Source organism: Typha angustifolia, chromosome 1, assembly GCF_048772165.1.
Source record: "Typha angustifolia cultivar Huaian chromosome 1, ASM4877216v1, whole genome shotgun sequence".
Classification (NCBI taxonomy): domain Eukaryota; kingdom Viridiplantae; phylum Streptophyta; class Magnoliopsida; order Poales; family Typhaceae; genus Typha; species Typha angustifolia.
This window is the reverse complement of record NC_133239.1, coordinates 4,573,235-4,588,034: the sequence shown is the minus strand read 5'-3', so window position 1 is coordinate 4,588,034 and position 14,800 is coordinate 4,573,235. Positions and strand designations below refer to the sequence as shown.

The following is a 14,800-nucleotide window of genomic DNA, read 5'->3' as shown; positions in this document are numbered from 1 at the left end:
GTTAACTATATTGGCCTTCTCTTATTTTTATAAGAGGTTGGTGTACGGGTGAAAATGGAACGTGGAACGCGTACCAATCGGATAGTGCTCAACCCATATCCGGATCCATATTTTTAGTCCGAATACAAATTCGGATATGGATATTTGATGGATAGTAAAATTTAAAACTATATCCTAAGTAAACGAATATAGAATTAGATCTTAAACGGGTATCGGTTAAATTTAAAAGAATTATAATATTTTCTTTAGATATAATTAATACAAAAATATTAAGAGTTTTACAACAAATAAATTTTTTGTATGTCAAATATATAAAATTAGAGAAATTAATCTCTATAAATAATATATAACATATTATGAGTAACAATATTAATATTTATTATTTAAATAAGTAAATTAAAAACCGTAAATCATTCAAAAAAATATATGGATAAATGGATATCCAATATCTGTATTTAAATCCGAAAAATATATCCAACCCGTACTCAAATCCGTATCCAAATTTTTTAAAAAAATTCTATCCAAATCTGATCAGAATAAAATCAGATAGCTAGTCGGATTAGAATTAATCCGATCAATTTTCACCCTCTAGGTTGGTGCCATGTAATAGCATGTGACTTATTCCTTTTGAAATTATATGTCACCTATATCTCGGGATACCATGATTGCAAATTGAAATAATTCTAGTAACAATTTTTTCTACTAAATTTGACTTGCATATTACTCATTGCTAGCTAGGGGTGACAATCGGGTCGGGTTAAGCGGGTTAGGGTCGGATCAGATTCGGGTCGGGTCAACATTATCTTGACACGAACACAACCCGATTAATAAATGGGTTGCATTTAGTAAACACGAACACGACCCGCCTAACCCGTTTAATAAACGGGTCAAATTAACACGACACGCTAACACAACCCGTCTAACCTGTATACTTAAATGGGTCGTGTTAATAACACGACACGTCTAACCCGTTTAATACAAATTATATATAAAATTTAATATTTACTGATTTATTATATATAAATGGTGTATTACACAAATACAATCCTAATAATTCATACAATATTAAAATTAAACGGGTTAAACGGGTCACCCGACCCACCCGACCCGCCCGACCCGCCCGACCTGTCCGACCCGTTTACTTAAACGGGTTAAACGGGTCAAGCGGGTTAGAGGCATAAACCCGAACACGACCCAATTAATAATCGGGTTAGGCGGGTTGACCCGTTTATGACCCGAACCTGATTAATCTAAACCCAAACCCGATTAACAGTCGGGTTATCGTGTCGGGTTATCGGGTCGGATCAAGTTTTGCCACCGCTGTTGCTAGCTTACATATTATTATTATATTATTATTATTCTTTTTAATAAAGCCAAAAAAGTCAAAATATTAAAATCAAAACTTCCAATCATGCTTGAAATAATATATTGATTTCCCTTTTTCATTATAATTTTTTTTTTTAAAAAAAGAAGATATTTCTTGGTTATCAAGTGCATGCATCTTTGCATTTATTTTTCCATTCCATAAGCACTTATAACTAAGGGCCTACCAAAGTACAAAATTGTTAACTCTAAAATAAAAGTACAAGATTGGGAGCATCACTTTCGCATCTAATAAGTTAAATGTATGTATACCTACATGCCTACAACTATATAATGGTTCATAATATGCCAACACGTGACATATTATCATCATCTTGAAGATAAAGTCTTCATGGAGAGCCGTGTCATATTGATATATTAAAACTTATTACTAAATGTGATCTAATTTACTGTAACTTTAATAAATTATTTAAAAATAAAAATACTAAATTAATTTTAATAAAAAGAAAGGGACTAGCTTAGTCAAAAGAAAATTACAATGAATTCCTTGTGCATGTGTTAATAAAGTAAGTCAAACAAAAACACCAAGACAAACAAAGCTCACATCCCTGTCAATTAAAAAAGACGTAGGACGTTTTGTATGTACTTTAGAAGGTCTTTTCCTGGCCCTTTAGTGCCATTATGCAATCGTGGAAGCTAAGTGATGTTGCACCTGCATTGCCAACTTTGAAGGAAGGAATCTCCCAATGTAAGTAAGGAAACATTGAGTATTAACATCTATAAAGAAATATAAACTAAGATTTTAATTCCTGCAGTAGGGGCTGCAGAAAATCCCTTCCAGTTCCCTAATTGTTTCCATTCCATTGAAACAGTCAAAATTCACACTTGTCAATGAATGGTATAGATGAGGACTGGTTGAATTAAGCTTATTTTACTAACTAGGAGTCAGTATCAACGTTTAGTGTTATGGAATAATAATAAAAAAAGCATTGGTTTGATGATGTATTATAGACAATCATGGGCCAAGGCAACCTGGTTAGGTTGGTGTGGTTTTTCTAGTTCGCATCTTCGTTGCACTTTCTCTCGCTTTTATTCTTGAAATGCTCGGAGTTCAGGGTAGGGGTTTGATTTCTCTTTATGGGTATTGAGATTTAGAGTTGATATTTGGTGAATTTCTAATCAAAGTGTTATATGTGTATGATTTAAATTTGTTGTGGTTCATTTCTTAGGATGGTTGACTTAGTTGTTCAACCCATATATCAAATAGAATTGGTTTATTTATATGACTTATAACTTGTTAGCTTTATTTTTAAAATTTAGCATATAATATTTATGTAACATATGTAACTGAGTAAATCTAGTTATATTTAGAAAAATAGAAAATTAAAATATTATTTTATATAAATAATAGTAAAATTTAGAAACTCTAACTTGTGAGATATGTCGAAGTGTAACTGCTTTAAAGGAAAGTGACGCTATCAGAAGTTCATTTTTCTATGATAGTTGCAATTCTTTGGTCCGATCAAAATAATATATATAGAGGGGAAAAAAGAAAAAAAAAACTAAAGGAGAGAAGTAAAAATATTTTGATGTTATTGTCGTTGTTGTTAATTTTTTATAAGCAAATAGGTGTATATATAGATGCTTGAGGCTTTTAAATTTATCCAAACACTTATAACCCCTAAATTTATTCAGCCCATTATAAATCTATTAAAAGTTTTGTAATGTTTGAGTTTTAAATTTTTTTTAATTACTAATTACATACTGATTATAATTCTAAAATTAAAAAAAGGTCCATAGACACATAAAAGAGAAGCTAATTTAAAACCTAAGTAATATTATGCTTCCAAACAATTCACAAATTCTTCACTTTATAAGATGTCATCTTCATCAATTCGTATGTGGTACAATTTATAGAATATTTTTAAAGGCTTGTCTGCTTGAGTTTAAGGACGCCTCTAAACTGGTTCAGTAATAAAATATTTTTTATCATTTTTATTTCTAATCAAATTTACTCTTTAAAAAAATTAAGACTAAAAAGTGAGACTAACTAATCGAGTCCAGGGCTTACCTCAAACTAAACAAGATGAAAATATTTATAGATAAGACTTTATTCGAAAGAGTTAATAACAACTAAATTTTAATATATTTAATAGCAAAATAATTATAAAAAATTAATGTGTTTTTTTTCTTACATTACTTTCAAAGGAAGAATATATTTGTCATTTCATCTACTAAATGGTTTAGATTTTTATATATACTTATCAAAAAAATAATTAAGGAGTTCTTACTAAAAAAAAAAGAAGCAATTTACCACTTTGCATTGTAAATTTAATTATTATAATTGGAGAGGAAGAAGTTGACTTTAATTATTATAATTGATTTGCTATGGTCATTAAACACCATGATGTCGGCATTAGAGGTAAGTCGGCGGCTATATAATAAGACGTGAAAGTCGGCGCTGACTCTATGCCGTTCTAAATGGATACGGATCCGAAACGACGGGCTCCTCGTAGCTTCTCCTACAGAAGAAGAGAAGAGTAAGCAGCAATATTTTCCAGTGCGCCAGAACCCTTATCTCCCCCTCTTTCCTCCATCCTCTCCGATCGCATCCCTCCCTTTTTGTTTGCGTCGTTCGTTCGTAATCGGATTGCTTCTATCCGTAACCTCCGTCTCATCGTGATCTCGCTCGGCCCTCGCAGTACCAGTACGTTTTCTTTTCGAAAAGGTCATCTTTGGTTGCGTTATTAGTTTCTCTTGATAGGTTTTCATTAGAATTTGAGAACCAAGTAGGTTATTATGCATGATTTATTTGTTCCAAAATTGAATGTTTGTTTTGTTAGAGATCGAAATATAGTGGTTCAAAAATTCCACCTTTTTTTCTCAAGAATATTTATGTGAATTGTGGAAACAGCATCGATTCGTTTCTGTGATGATCTGCTCTTATGTGAATTGCGAAACAACGTTGCTTGGTTTTTTCCTTTCTCTTTCCATGAATTGCACCAAACACTGGGACATAGTAAATGAGAGGAGACCACGGTTGTTATTTTATTGTCCAACCAACTTCTTAAGTGTTTGGGTCATGTTTCATCTTAAGCCCATTGGATGGTATGTACTTGTAAAGTGATGTAGCATTTCATGTTTGCAGAACTTGAGAAGGATGTAGATAGCTTCTGGTTTTTCATGGTGGAGCATCCTATTATTGTATTATGTCATACCCATGGCATTTGCAATTTTCTCCCACCTGCAAAACCTGTGGCCATTTTCCGTTTTCAAACACGATGACTTGAAGATTTCGACACAACTGGTTCAGAGGCTTTCAATCCCAGACCAGACGAAGCAGTTTGTTTTTGCTGCCCGTGAACCCGATTCTCATGTTGTGGTATACATTTTAGCTGCTCAGAACTTGTCAGAGTTGTCTGCCTTAGATGCTGAGTATCTGATCAAAGAAGTGCAGCCTAAAGCTGTAGTAGCTCAGGTTGCCCCGTCGGCACTAGCTGATATCCGAGCTGAGGAGAAGTACTTAAAAAATGATCAAGCAAATAGTGTGCCAACTTCACCTCTCGCAGTGCTCAAAAGGTGTTTCATGGAAAAGATGAATAAAGATCAGTATGAGAAACTAGCTGGATGCCAGGTCTTGCAGGAGATTTTCGGGATTGGATTTTACGGTCATTTTTTGGCTGCCAAAAATGCGGCAGAGCAGATTGGTTCTTGTTTCTTATTACTTGAATCTCCGTATGACAATGCTTTCAATACATTGCCACTAGGTAATCCTAAAAGTGGGGATGAAAACCCAGGGTTGCACCTACAGACAAGTTGCTTGGTTCCCGGAAAAGTCACTTCAGCTATTTACTCCAATACTAGGAGGTTTTGCCTCACCAATGCTCTCCAATCACAAATGGTGATGTCACTGACTCCATCTCTTGGTATATTGACATCGAAAGCAAGTCTTTCAGATTCTGCTTCAGAACCAGAACCAGAGGAATGGAAATCACTGACTAGCTACCAAGCTCCATCCTTTGCAAAATCTTTTTACCCTTTACTTGCTGATTTGTATGATATATTTTCTGACCTATCGTCAATCGGAAAAGCACTAGTTTCAGTACAGAAGTTGCTTCGTCGTATTCATGAAGGTGAACCAGTTGATGGCCAAATTTTATCTGATGTCTACATCTTCAGAATTGCAATTGAGGGTCTTAGAATAGCTTTGAACAATGCTGCTCGATGTCGCATTGACAGGACAGAGAATGTTAAATTGACAAATGTGGAGTTCTTTGAGCTTCCTTCTGAAGAGAAGTCCCATGTTCTATTTGCAGAAGCAATTAGAAGTCAAGCCAGAAAGTTTGGATCTGTGGTGGCTATAGTTGATGCTAGTTGTTTAGCTGGTATTAGAAGGCACTGGAACACACCTGTTCCGCCAAAGGTTGCAGCTTTAGCTGATCAGTGTTTCTCGCATTATGAGGACAATGATGACATCGATGTTGATGAAGAAATATCAATGGACAACATGGACCAGAAGGGGCTATGGACTGATAAACCTGTGGTTGCTGTTGGTGCAGGAGCAACTGCAATTCTGGGTGCATCTTCTCTATCAAAAGCTGTTCATGCATCTACTTTCTTTAAGCTTGCTACTTACAAGGTTCCTGTGGCCCTCAAATATGGTTTAGCACAATTACAAAGAACAGCTGCCATAGGGCTAACTAAGATCCTTACCCCGCCCAAAATTCTTTCTCATGGGATTGCTAATGTTGGGGCAAAGACATCCACTATGAAGTTCACAGCTTCAGCAGAGAAAATTCGTACAGTGACTCACCATGTGATAGCTTCCGCTGAGAAAACTAGCTTGTTGGCTATGCGGACAGCATTCTATGAGATAATGCAGAGGAGACGTACCCAATCTGTTAGGTTTGCACCTTGGTTCACATTTGGCTGTAGTATGGCTGCATGCTCCAGCCTTCTGATGCATGGAGATGGGATTGAATGTGCAGCTGAGTCCGTGCCTTCAGTTCCCATGATTGCCTCTTTAGGTCGTGGTCTCCAGAGCTTGCACCACACATCTCAAGAAGTGAAGCAGATGAATGGTACAAAAATTCAAGAATCTTTGCAGTCATTGATGTACAGCTTGAAGAAAATGAAAGTTCAATAATGTTTGACATCTGCCTTGTGAATATGAGAAGTCTTCCTGGGCTCTATTCTTTAGAGCTTCATTTAATGCACCTTGTCTCTCAAGTTTAATAACTGTATGAGGTTTATTAGATTGTTTATATGCTAATGTTTTTGTACATATGGGTGAAGATGAAGTTGATAAGTTACTGATGTCGATGACTTATCAGTGGATGGCTATTCCAAGCCAGCAAGTACCAATTTACCTTTTGGTTCTTTGAGTTGCCTACTGTTCATTTTGTTAATAGTGATAATATCATAGTTCAGATGAAGTAGCTGATTTGTCCCACTTTTTTTCAGTTTCTCCCTAACCAATCATCAGAATATTTGCATTATCAATAAGTTTTCTTGTTTCCTTTCTTTTTTCTAGATGTTCTGGAAATATCAACTCTCTTCTGAAACTCAGTTATGCTTTGCTCTCCAACTTTTTCAGCAGATGGTTCACTAGTAACTATTAAGTCTCCTAGCTAGAGCATGATGAGATCAAGCCTGTCATTTTGCAAGGGAACCTGGCATGGCTAGCATTGATTCATGACATTTGAGTATGGAGATCTTGAAGAATGAATACTATTGCAAATTGCATTGATCACTGCAACTACCTCTATGTATTGAAACTCAAAATTTGCTAATTTCTGACGTCAAGATGTCCTAATACTATTTTTTGTTCTTTTAAGAGAAGTGGAAATTTAATTATGTCTCAGTTAACCTCGATGCCGTTGGGATTCAAATCCGAAAACACTCATATACAGAAAGCCTCTTTAACCATGTGAGCATTATCTCATTAGCCAAGACATCCTAATATTTGTTGAATATAAATTCGAAACAATGTAAATGTCTATGACTAAACTTCCAATGTAGAAATTATGAGGTGTTATCACATCTGCACAACAAACAACACACACTTGATTCTTTAGGCCCTAAAGTGCAATGACTAAAAGTAGGATAATTCCTCTTCTTGCAAGACTCATGCATCCACTAGATCTGAACCTTCAGGCTAATTCAGAATCGATCAATTTTACAGTTAGATTCAAGATTCAATGAATGCCGACATGAATGCAAATTTGCTGCTCAAATAGATGCTTATTCCCTTGACTGCTAATTTCACAATCATATGACTCCCGCATGGACCATGCCAAAGTAATGTTCTTCTGAGAATAATTTATTTTATTAAAAAATGGCTGCAATCTTGGAAGCCTCTGAACAGTTAGCAGGGAAGCCTTCCCAGAAATCAAATATGAAAAATATATTCATAATTTCAGACTGTAGCCGCTTTAAGAGTGACTAGATCTGAGACTTTGCTTGTGTAAAAATCTGGCTGAATAGAGTTTTCTGGGCTTTGAAGCATTTGCAGAGATGTCACACCTGTGAGAGTGGAGCAAGCTCCATGATCATGGACATACTGGTAACAAGTTATTTAAATGTGAGTAGTTATGATTTGAGTTACCTGAAAGAACAAGAAGTGTTTTGCAGCCGCCATTTTGGCCGAACAGAATATCAGTATCCAAACGATCCCCCACCATGCATATTTGCGATTTGAGAATGCCAAACCTGTAATAATCCTATGTAAGCATTACACAGACATATGTATATATACAAGTCTGTACCTTATGATGAGAGAGAGCTTGGAAATTTTAGTAGTTTGAATCTCAAATTGGCAACCAAAGTACAGGGAAATAAGACAGATAAGAACTATTCATGATGAACAAATCACTGATCTTAGCAGCCCAACTAAAAGGCGAAAGAAGTGTATGTAGAGGCACCCCTTTTGGCATTGTGTGAGTGCACTGAAGCACACTGGAATTCTAACTTGGTGTACTGATTAGTCAGTCCTATTTCCTTGTTTAACATACAAATCTATATTCCAGTGAATTCATGTGAAAATTTTAATCTAATCTTGACAATAAGTTGGTCAGTTGGACTTCCAGCATGGCAAGCTTTTTTTCCAATTATATTTTAGTGTTTCTAGTTGTTTATTTGATTCCTCATATATAAATTATGGGCCTCCTTTTGTCTTTTGTCTGAATTTACTGTAGATACAAGTGGACATTCTCATATCGACAGAATTGATTTTCTAGACTATTATTCTTCATCACATATCCTTTCTGGCGTTTCCAGAAGAAAGTGTTGGTTCAGATTGCCAATACAAGACTGAGAAGGGCCCCAACAAATTGCAAAAAGAGAATAAAGAGTGTTGGTTCAGATTTAAGTACTATTTCATTTCTTTCTTTCTTGTGATTTGTTTTCATAACAGGCTTTTTGAGAATAAGTTTGATGATTTTTCTCTTATCTTCATGTGATGGGCAAGATCAAGGAAAAGGAAGAAATAATGTCATTATCTTACTTATTTGATACATAGTCCATCATGAAAGTAGACGGCTTTCCTACAACAAGCGGCTCTTGTTGGGTTGAACCATGTAGAGCACCAACCATCGAACCGCCACCTGAAGCAAGGAAACAATTCATGAAGCGACGCCCTTTAACTCAGAAGAGCAGCAATCATCATGCACTAATTATGAATACTTTTTTTGTTGTCACTGAATTTTGATTGCCTCTAGTATCCTAAATACAGAAATAGTGATTTGAGTAATGCAAATATTTAGTATGACTGCCAGATTTGTGAAACTAGAACAGAATCTATAGCATATCTGAATCTTATGAACATTAAAGAACAGAGAGAAAACATAGTATACACCCCCATTGCAGTACATCCTTCACTTTGCAGTACAAGTAATGCATATCAATTTTGTAAAATAAACTCAAAAGAACAGAGTTTACGAATTACATCCTAACAAGTTTCCCCCATGAAGTTGGCTATATAATATCCATCAATTGGAAGTGGAGTTACTAAACAATGGTGAACATGTAGTAAAACTAAATACAAGCAGGATAAACCATTCGAGATAATAAAAACTTTGAATTTAGGTTGTGGAATACAACTTTGGCATATAATTATGAAAGCTAGTGTCGCTTTAACGACAATAAAGCCTGGCAAACCTGCCCATTCTTGAGCATCTGTAAGATGCGTAACAGCGTCGCGATTTGTTGCAATAAAGAGACACCCAGGATTTTCGCGTATGCAGAGAGTTCCATACCTTTAAAAATAATAAGGAAAAGTAAAGTCCAGAACATAGAGAAAGGTCACTAAAGCATGGATAATGTAATGTCTTTATAGAAACTGGACAGATATCAATAAGCAAGAACTTCAATTAAAATCATTTACTATTACCATATATTGCAACTTCCCAAAAATGAACAAGAGAAAACAAGTTGGAACCCTTCTACCATTTTGATGAGTTGAAGAATTGAGACAACAGCTTCATAATATAATGATACCTACCATTTTATAAAGAGTGCTCAAGAAAAGAATACCGAACAACAATACCATCACAATGATTAATCCCAGGACACCTTATATGAGGTAACCTTCTACATCTGTCATAACTCAACCACTAAAGGAGGCATAACTAAGCAATGTCTGGGTTCCCACCCATGTGTTATGCCTCTTTTATCTCATATCAGCTGCCAGGACAAAGTATATGAAGCCTTATAACATGTTTCATCAGGCTATTTTATTTAGTTGGGTGACACAACAAATGAATCAAACAATTATGTCAAATATTTAAAACATCTGTACATACTTAGGACTCTTCTGGTATCTTTTCTATTCTTTCTTTTTCTGTTAAATAAAAACTTCCATTACCAATTGTTTACCGGACATTTATTTGACACTAGTGATACAATTTATTTTCTGCATCAACCATCTTTCTTAAAGATAAGTAATGCCAGCATATTTTATCTGTTGTTTAAAAAATGCAAGGCAACTAGAGAACAAAAACAATGAACATGGATAATAAAATGACAAAAAAAGAGCCCTTGTTAGCCCAAAAAATATAGATCCTTTGATGCAAACTAGATGATAGCAGATTAAGTAGTCTAGACAAGGAAGCTCTGCTTGGAGATATCTGACAGAAAAAAAAATGAAACTTATGGTGCAGAACAAAAGTAGGAAAAATACTCAATGGTGAGAACAATTATTAAGAAATAACACCTGAAAATTAGTAAGTTAGATTTACGTGGAAATAGCACAGGGTTTGGAACAAGGAGAAAACAACAAGGATAAATTTTCAAGTGAACATCTCAGGGAATGAATAATTTGCCAAATGATATACAAATAGTGCTTTATTGATGATCTTTTTAACAGAGAAAAAAAGCCAGAAACTTACTGGACTTTGTAGTAATTAAAATAACGATCAAATCCAACCACCACAGCTCCAACCTAACATTAAATAAGATCATATACATTAAAATGTTACAGATGAAGAAAAAAAAATCCTCACCCCGGGTTCTATAGAAGGAAAATTAGTGAGTCATAAATGCAAAATAGGACATTGGAAAGAGTAGAACTATACACTCTCATCATGCTCCATAAGATAACCAGGCTTCAATTCTATCTTTTTATCACCATCTTCCTGAGCACAAGTACAGTTAAGGTTAGAAAGATCCTACACAGTTGCTCCAAACACACCGAGGCTATAAATATCACCAGAATAGTATAAGAATGAAATGAAACTAGCATCTCAAGAATCAAGTAAATCTGAAGTGACATGTGAAGTATACCACTCTCAAGGTTTCCTTATTAACTGATGTAAATCAAGTCAGCATGACTACATGTCAAACTATGAATTAGAGACATAATGCAAGTACAACAGTGATCAACTGAGTGTGATGTCTAAGTGAACTCTTAACCGCCTGAAGAAAACTTAGGCAGTATATGGTTGATGCATAACCCTCCCTTATTTGCGAATTAACTCCCCCTTATTTGTAAATAACACACCAAACACACTCTCTTCCTAAAAGTATGCTTAAGTATAATCAATGTGCATAATTTTAAGTTATGCATGCTTTTCTTTCTCAGGTGAGGGGGTGTGATAAAGTTATCACACCCTTTTCCTTACCAAAATGCGCATAAACCTTTTATTTGTGTTTAAGATTTATACACCAACCAAACAAGGCCCTAGTAAATAGTGCATCATATGTGATAGATATAAATGAAGAATCAAGAAAGTAGTCAACCAACTATGTAGCAAGATGCGTGATCATTGTCATAGACTGCACTGGTCGAAGTCTCCTGTTGCTTCTTATGAAAGCTAATCTTCACCTGACTTATATCCACTGTATTGTTACCTGGACTTGGCAAGACTGCTAAATAGTCAAGTGTCTCCCAATAACAGAACATGGAAACTGCTAAAATCTTAAACAACGGCTAATAATTATACCAGAACTCCTCAGGAAACATCATTAGAAAGAATGTAAGGGAACCATGCTTATATGTTATATGTATAGGAAGCCTGTGAAAACATAGTTTATCTATAGCCTATAGTCCATAAACAGATTGGAGTTAAAAATGACTTTCAACTTACCCTTCTACCTACCACAAGATAGGAAATCATAAGAGACAGACAAGACTAATAGTATGGCGTAGGAGGTTCACAACTGCCAAGGCTTACATTAGGAGTGGACAAATACTAAATATATCTTCAACTCTCATGTAAGAGAATCTCTATGTCAATGATTAAGCTGTCATCCCTAATGCGTACAATGGTCTACACTCATGATCAGTGAAACTCCTTCCATTTATTTAGACCATCAGTAACAAGTCCCAATATCACATTAAATATCCTATCTACTCAAAGTCACAACAAATATAACACATTCTCTAAGAAATGACCATTATTTTTCTTCCTACTATCTATAAAGATCAGAAATCTGAAGATATCTTCTCAAGTCTAGAGAGAATCTAGAGATAATGCAGAGAATATGAAGGAACAAGAAAAGTGGACGAAATTCATCATACTGGCATCATAAGCAACATAAGACAGTGGATAGGTTAGAAGAAGCTTTATATATTTCTACATATTAAGAGACAAGGATGTGGATATTTAGATGACAGATAATTCTAACTCTTTAATTTAATCCATTAAAGACGTACTATTTATATTCATACTCCAACAGGTTAAAACATACCGGACCACCAAGATATTGAAACCCTGCAAGCTCTAGCTCCTTTAGAATTCCATCCTCACCTATCACATATACCTGAAATTAAAGAGGTACTTCAGACAAATTAATCTACGTTTCACATGGTAACTGTACTTCTCATTCAGGGGAAACTGAACTCCGAGTTTACAGAAAAATGAAACTACATAAAACCAAACATTATTCATACAAGCAGCACATCTTGAAAAATAAAAAAATGTATTACTCTTTTTTAAACCAAACAACAAGTTCATGAGTAGGTTGATCTATTATACAGAAAGATCAAAGACGACCACAACTAACACAACTAAACCAAAGCATATGATGAGTGATCTGCCTCTTGGCAGTAGGCTATCAGTGAATAACATAGATATTACAATAACACAATGTCCAACAACATTGTGTCAAGGTGTTTGTATGCAGTACTGGGCTAAAAGCGAGGTGATACTTAGAATGATTAGTTTGAAAAGAGTGGTAGGAAAAAGATTTGAACAGTAAACAGAGAAAAAAAGTGAAGAGACTGACTGCAAGGATCACTACAAACAAATACTGATTTTTAATTCTTAATGTAAATAAAATGGTATGATGAACAAAATATCAATGAGATAAAAAAAAGACATCTAGGCCACATCAAGATAAACAAATATAGGATGGAGACAAGCAAAATTGCAAAATTAACACACATTCTCCAAATTTATTTAACTCCAAATTTTCATGGCACTGTTTGATATTTTATGGACGTAAACGACTACAGCACATCCTACCTAATTATTGTAAGGTACTCACTATCTCGCAGTCCAAATATCACAAAACCAACGAAAGTTGTTTAAACAAATAGCAAATGGTAGCTGAAGGAAAAGTTCTCGAATCTACTCTGTATGAAGTTGAATATTTAGATGGGCATTTTCTGCTTTCTACCATCAATAGTTAGAATAACATATAATGACAACAGGAATGGCTGAATGGGTATTTATTGTCAGTTCATTGTTAACAATACCTTTTTGTCTTTAGGAAAGTCTATAGACTTCAAATAAGCAGCAGCAGCAAAAGACGACGCAAATATCTCATCCTGCAAGAATTAAACGACAATTAGATAGCATAAAAAACCAAAATAAGGAGCAAATATATTCTATAAAACATCAACACACCTCACTGACACTTAGACCAAGTGTCTCAAATTTCTTCCCATATTGCTTCCTTGATTTCGTCGAATTATTGGTGACAAAAACTAATCGCTTTCCCTGTACATTTGCAAACATAAAAAACAATCCACATCAAAGATGAAAAAGAAAAACACTCCAGAGAGCCAAACACAAATTTTAACCACAAGGTAGAATTGACAGAGAAAGCACAAGTTATTCTAAATTACATAACAGTTATATTGCTTTATCCCTTCAAAATTCTGCACTCAAGCTTCTTCGTAGAGGGGTACTTTTGTCAAGCTAAATAATTGCTCTGTATTTAGTGTCTTTTGTTCTCTAAATATTATGATAGATCAAACACAGGCTTTTCAAATAATAATAATAATAATAACCACAGCATTGTTTTAGCCAGTTTGGATTGCCCTGCCCAATATAAATCCTAGGGGTAGTTTGTCAATTTCAGAAATAGCTCTGTTTTTGCCAGCGAAAAAGAGAAGATGATAAAATAGCATTAAAAAGGCCTCACCTTTGATCTCAGCATATCGAGAGTTTCTGGCACCCCATCGATCAAGCTATCTCCTTTCCATATAACCCCTGCACCAAAACAACAATACTCAAAGAAAACCCAACAAAATTCCCGAACAACGAATTGAGAACAACACCAATTTCATCTACCATCACAGTCAAAGATGAAGGTTTCCACAGAATCTATGAGCTCGTCAACGTTCTCGAGCCTCTGAGCGGACGCTCGTGTCGCCAAGTCCGAAGCCATGGACGATTTCCTTCTTCCGAGCCTTCTACTGACGGAAGAATATACCGAGGAGGAGAAGGGAGACGGGCGGAGGCTCGACAGGAGCCTCCTCTTATTGAGGAGAAGAGGGGAGATTAGGGTTTTGCAGCAGGAAGGAGAAGAGGAGGCGGAGGGGAGGAAGAGGAAGGAGTTGGAGACTCTCGTGATTAGCATCTTCAGCTCTCCTCTGCTCTGTTCTTATAAAAGGGGAAGAGAGAGAGAGAGAGAGAGAGAGAGAGAGAGAGAGAGAGAGTTTTTAAACAAGTGGGTTTATAAAGGAGAGTTTGGTGGTTTTAAATGAGTTTGTGTGGATGAATGATGGATGGATTATATCTTTGTACATTTC

At 35.3% G+C, this 14,800-nt stretch overlaps 2 protein-coding genes across 3 annotated transcripts; one reads left to right on the top strand and one right to left on the bottom strand.

Moving 5' to 3' along the window:
- The first annotated feature begins 3,837 nt into the window (after nucleotides 1–3,837).
- Nucleotides 3,838–6,773, top strand: LOC140766955 (uncharacterized). 2 transcript variants are annotated; one of them, XM_073106674.1, is made up of 2 exons: nucleotides 3,838–4,030; nucleotides 4,472–6,773. In XM_073106674.1, the coding sequence occupies exon 2, from the start codon at nucleotides 4,544–4,546 to the stop codon at nucleotides 6,467–6,469; it is 1,926 nt and encodes a 641-aa protein (XP_072962775.1). In that variant the 5' UTR covers nucleotides 3,838–4,030; nucleotides 4,472–4,543; the 3' UTR covers nucleotides 6,470–6,773. The 2 variants fall into 2 exon arrangements, with proteins under 2 accessions (XP_072962775.1, XP_072962783.1); XM_073106682.1 differs by having other exon boundaries at nucleotides 3,838–4,051.
- Nucleotides 6,774–7,474: 701 nt separating this feature from the next.
- Nucleotides 7,475–14,703, bottom strand: LOC140758474 (phosphoglycolate phosphatase 1A, chloroplastic-like). Its single transcript, XM_073094663.1, has 11 exons — nucleotides 14,340–14,703; nucleotides 14,191–14,258; nucleotides 13,671–13,763; nucleotides 13,520–13,591; nucleotides 12,511–12,582; nucleotides 10,896–10,955; nucleotides 10,710–10,762; nucleotides 9,481–9,578; nucleotides 8,828–8,927; nucleotides 7,931–8,034; nucleotides 7,475–7,848 (listed from the first exon to the last, which is right to left on the bottom strand). Exons 1-11 carry the CDS (start codon nucleotides 14,626–14,628, stop codon nucleotides 7,742–7,744), a joined length of 1,116 nt encoding a protein of 371 aa, XP_072950764.1. The 5' UTR covers nucleotides 14,629–14,703; the 3' UTR covers nucleotides 7,475–7,741.
- Nucleotides 14,704–14,800: the final 97 nt, after the last annotated feature.

Bases quoted from the DNA above. Each gene is read 5' to 3' on its own strand.
- LOC140766955 (XM_073106674.1), top strand. From the start codon at position 4,544: ATGGCATTTGCAATTTTCTCCCACCTGCAAAACCTGTGGCCATTTTCC.
- LOC140758474 (XM_073094663.1), bottom strand. From the start codon at position 14,628: ATGCTAATCACGAGAGTCTCCAACTCCTTCCTCTTCCTCCCCTCCGCC. The intron at 12,583-13,519 runs GTATTGTTAACA...CTTTAATTTCAG, and splicing joins ACTTTCCTAAAGACAAAAAG to GTATATGTGATAGGTGAGGA. The intron at 9,579-10,709 runs GTAAGTTTCTGG...TTATTTTTAAAG, and splicing joins TTTAATTACTACAAAGTCCA to GTATGGAACTCTCTGCATAC.